The 3505-nt window shown below is 57.6% G+C and overlaps 1 protein-coding gene across 1 annotated transcript in view; it reads left to right on the forward strand.

Moving 5' to 3' along the window:
• VOLCADRAFT_101022 (uncharacterized protein) overlaps nucleotides 1-2260 on the forward strand; it is a gene marked incomplete at both ends in the record, with an annotated part of 12113 nt that extends 9853 nt beyond the window's left edge. Inside the window, one exon of the mRNA XM_002959489.1 lies at nucleotides 228-2260. Coding sequence (XP_002959535.1) covers nucleotides 228-2260 — 2033 coding nt within the window. The remainder of the gene's footprint in view (nucleotides 1-227) is intronic.
• Nucleotides 2261-3505: the final 1245 nt, after the last annotated feature.

Raw genomic sequence — 3505 nt, forward strand, 5'->3', positions numbered from 1 at the left:
CGGTGCAGCTCGCCGTTGCCGTGTACTTCCTCTCCNTGATGCACTCGGCGCGAACACCAACCCCTTCATTCGCCGTGTACGGGCCACTGACGTCGCGCTGCTAAGTGAAGCTTCTAAGCGCCTGAGGCGCTATCTAGTCGTCTCTGAAGGCACCACAACCACGCCGACCACCACTGAACGGACACCCCGTCTGCAATTGGATCGCCGCCCCGGCTACCCACTCGTAGCGGTACTCGTAAACGGCACCCAACAATCTGACCGTATCACAGCGGGAATGCCAACCTACTTGCGTTTAGCACGGCCGCCGACCATCGATGAAACCATCGAGCTGTTTACCCTGGCGCCGGATCAGGCCGTGCCATTCATGCTCATGGCACGCTACTTCGACCGCCGCAACCAACCCGATCCAGGTGTCCCACCGCAAATGCTCGTCATGGGTCCTCCGGGCACAGGCAAGACTCAGTTCGTACACGCACTGCTGTGGTACACGTACCAACATGACAGTCCTGACTGGGCCGCCACGTGCGCATACTCTTGGGCCGCCGCGATCGCGTTCAACACCCCAGTCCATCGCAGCCTATCTACCCACTCCATGTTCGGCATCTCAGCCAGCCAAAGTGGCTCCCGTGGCACCAACTTTCCTAAGCGCGGCGCACATGCTGGCCTTCAAGTAAAATGCAACGTCGGCGACGGCGCTGTGCTCATCGACGAAATTGGCATGCAAAGCCACGAGCACCTCGGCGCCATCAGCCACTCCTGCACAGCCACTCTGCCGCCTCCGCCACACCTTGGGCCCGCCCATGACAGCAGCCGCGTCTTATCCGGCCGTGCCGCGGGCGGAATCGGCGACCTGCTACAGCACCCTCAGCCAGGCGGTTCACCACCGTACCGCTACGCCGCCGACGTTGAGCGAAACCCCCAGTTCACTCCCTCGGCACCGACAGCACAACGCACACCAGCTTCGCTTGACGAAGGTCGAGGTCACCGTATTGATGACAGCAACAATGACAACACTGACGCAGACGACGACACCGGCAACCGTCGCGCCACCACCTCCACACGTCGCACTCGTCGCCCAGTGCCACAGACGCACACCCGCCTACACGACGGCTTCAACCTGTACCGTCAGCTCGGCGGCACCGTATTCATGCTGCAGAAACAGCAGCGGCAAGACAACAGCCCATCTGGCCAGCAGCTTACCCGCTTCACAACCATGTTCGGCGGCATTCCAACCACTGAAGCACGTGTCGCAGATCTAGTAGACGCACTCAACCAACGCGTCATCACAGATTTGTCCGATCTCACAGACCTCGAACCCCGCGTCATGCTGCAACGGAACGAACCCAGGCACGCGCTCAACACACGCCTCCTGATGCTCCAGGCGCGCCGCAAAGGAGTGCGTTTGGTCAGCTGGAATGCGGACCACGTCCCGGTTAGGCAACATGGCGCAACCCAACAACAGGCGCTCTCACACGTCGAAAAGGCTGTCGCAATGCGAGTAAAAGACGCCATCTTCGACCACACCACCGCCGACACTTGGTACTACGAGGGTGCACGCTACACCCTACTCGACACCACAGCTGCCGACGCCGGCGCGTGCCACAACAATGAAGTCGAGGTGTGTGGCCTGCTTACCGACAGCCGTGAACCGCCCGACGACGGCCGCGGCCCGTACTGGCGCCTCCACTACCTACCTGCAGCCGTCTTGGTCCGTCCCATTAAAGGGCACGCACCCAAAGCGGTGCTAGCAGACTTATCGGACTTCGCAGCCAAAGGTGCTGCCTTCGCCATCGTACCACGGCCCTCGCCGGCAGCAAACATCACCGTGCCAGCCGCCAACACCGGCACCACCACCAAAAATGTACGTCGAGTCAATGTACCGCTTGGTGACTACTACGCCGTCACCGACTACTTCGTACAGGGCCGTAGCTTCAAGGAAGAATGCTGGGTCGCAGACCTTTCCGTCCCGCCCGGTGGCCTCAAGCGTGCAACCATGTACGTGTTGCTCACCCGCTACAAGACACTCGACCACATCCGCCTCCTGCGCCCGCTCTCTACCACACCCGATGAACGAACACGAGTCGTCAAACAGTTCATGGCAGCAACCAAGCTGGACCCCGACCTGGCGGCCGAACTCCGCCTCCTGGATCGCCGTGCAACCGAAACACGTGAACGCTATACGACCGAGTACAAACACGCCAGAAACCTAGAGGAGCGTTGGACCTCCGTGTTGTATCCACCTCCACTGTTTAGGTGGTAGTGAAAACTACCGATTAGTGAATGAGAAGAGGCTAAATGCCTCTGCGTTAGGATGACCCGTACAGAAGTCTGTACGGTCCGAAGATATAGTCGTCAACGCGAATTATCACCAATCGGTGCAATCGTAACCCAAGTGGGTCTACCAGTGACAAGTGTCACGATTATAGCAAGAGCGCTATAATCCAGTATCACGCGTGATGAAGACAGGCAAGTGCCCGCTTAAAGGTGGGCCAGCGCCCAATTAAAGATAGGCAAGTGCCCAATGGTTAACCAAGTAAGAGCGAAGATATTGCCCAGCGGCAAAGTGCCAGAGAATTGGGGAAAGATCCGAGGGTTAATATGCAGGTGTGCCACAACAACTATCCCCCCTCAGGACGCAGCGTCCTCACAGCGTTAGTGGCACGAGCCTTAACTGCTTGAAGTTCGGGGTGAAGGTCGGGCGTAAAGTTTTTCTCTGGCTCCCAGCTATTATGTTCATTGGAATACCCGGTCCATTTGACGAGGTACTCGTGCACCAGCCCCTTACGGCGTCTTCCTAGGCGGCGGGCACGATAATCCAGTATGCGCTCGACCGAGTAAAGTGGATCGCTCTTCAGCCACTGAACCGGCGGCGGTCCTGCAGGACTAGAAAGTGCAGAAGAACTGTCGCGAACAGTTGAAGAATCCAACGCATCCGCTGGCGCCTTGTAAGGCCGCAACAACGTTACGTGGAAAGTGGGGTGGATGCGCATATCAGACGGTAGGACAAGCTCGGCCGCTGCTTTGCCAACCATGCGCTTCACAGGGTAAGGACCCACCCACCGCGGCAATAATTTACGAGGTCCGACGGCTAACTGCCGCAGATTTTTCGTACTTAAAAGCACTAAGTCGCCTTCCTTGAAGGTAACTTCGGCTCTGCCGCGGTTGTAATAGTTAGTCGTACGGTCTATGGCTTTTTCCAGACACTGCTTCGCTTCTGCAATACGAGCAACGTACGACTTAATAAAGGATTTGGCTGCCGGGACCGGAACATCAAGTTCACGTGAGACGGGAGTAGCTGGGTGGAACCCGTAATTTAAGAAGAAAGGAGATTGTCCCGTAGAGCGATTGACAGCGTTGTTCATCGCGAATTCTGCAGCCGAAAGATAGGTGTCCCAAACACGAGGGTTGTTGCCAGCGTAAGTTCGCAGCATATCACCCAAAGTGCGATTCATTCGCTCAGTCTGACCGTCAGTTTGTGGATGGTAGGCAGAGAAAGGCTACTCGA

The sequence above is a fragment of the Volvox carteri genome, assembly GCF_000143455.1.
Source record: "Volvox carteri f. nagariensis unplaced genomic scaffold VOLCAscaffold_293, whole genome shotgun sequence".
Taxonomy (NCBI): Eukaryota; Viridiplantae; Chlorophyta; class Chlorophyceae; order Chlamydomonadales; family Volvocaceae; genus Volvox; species Volvox carteri.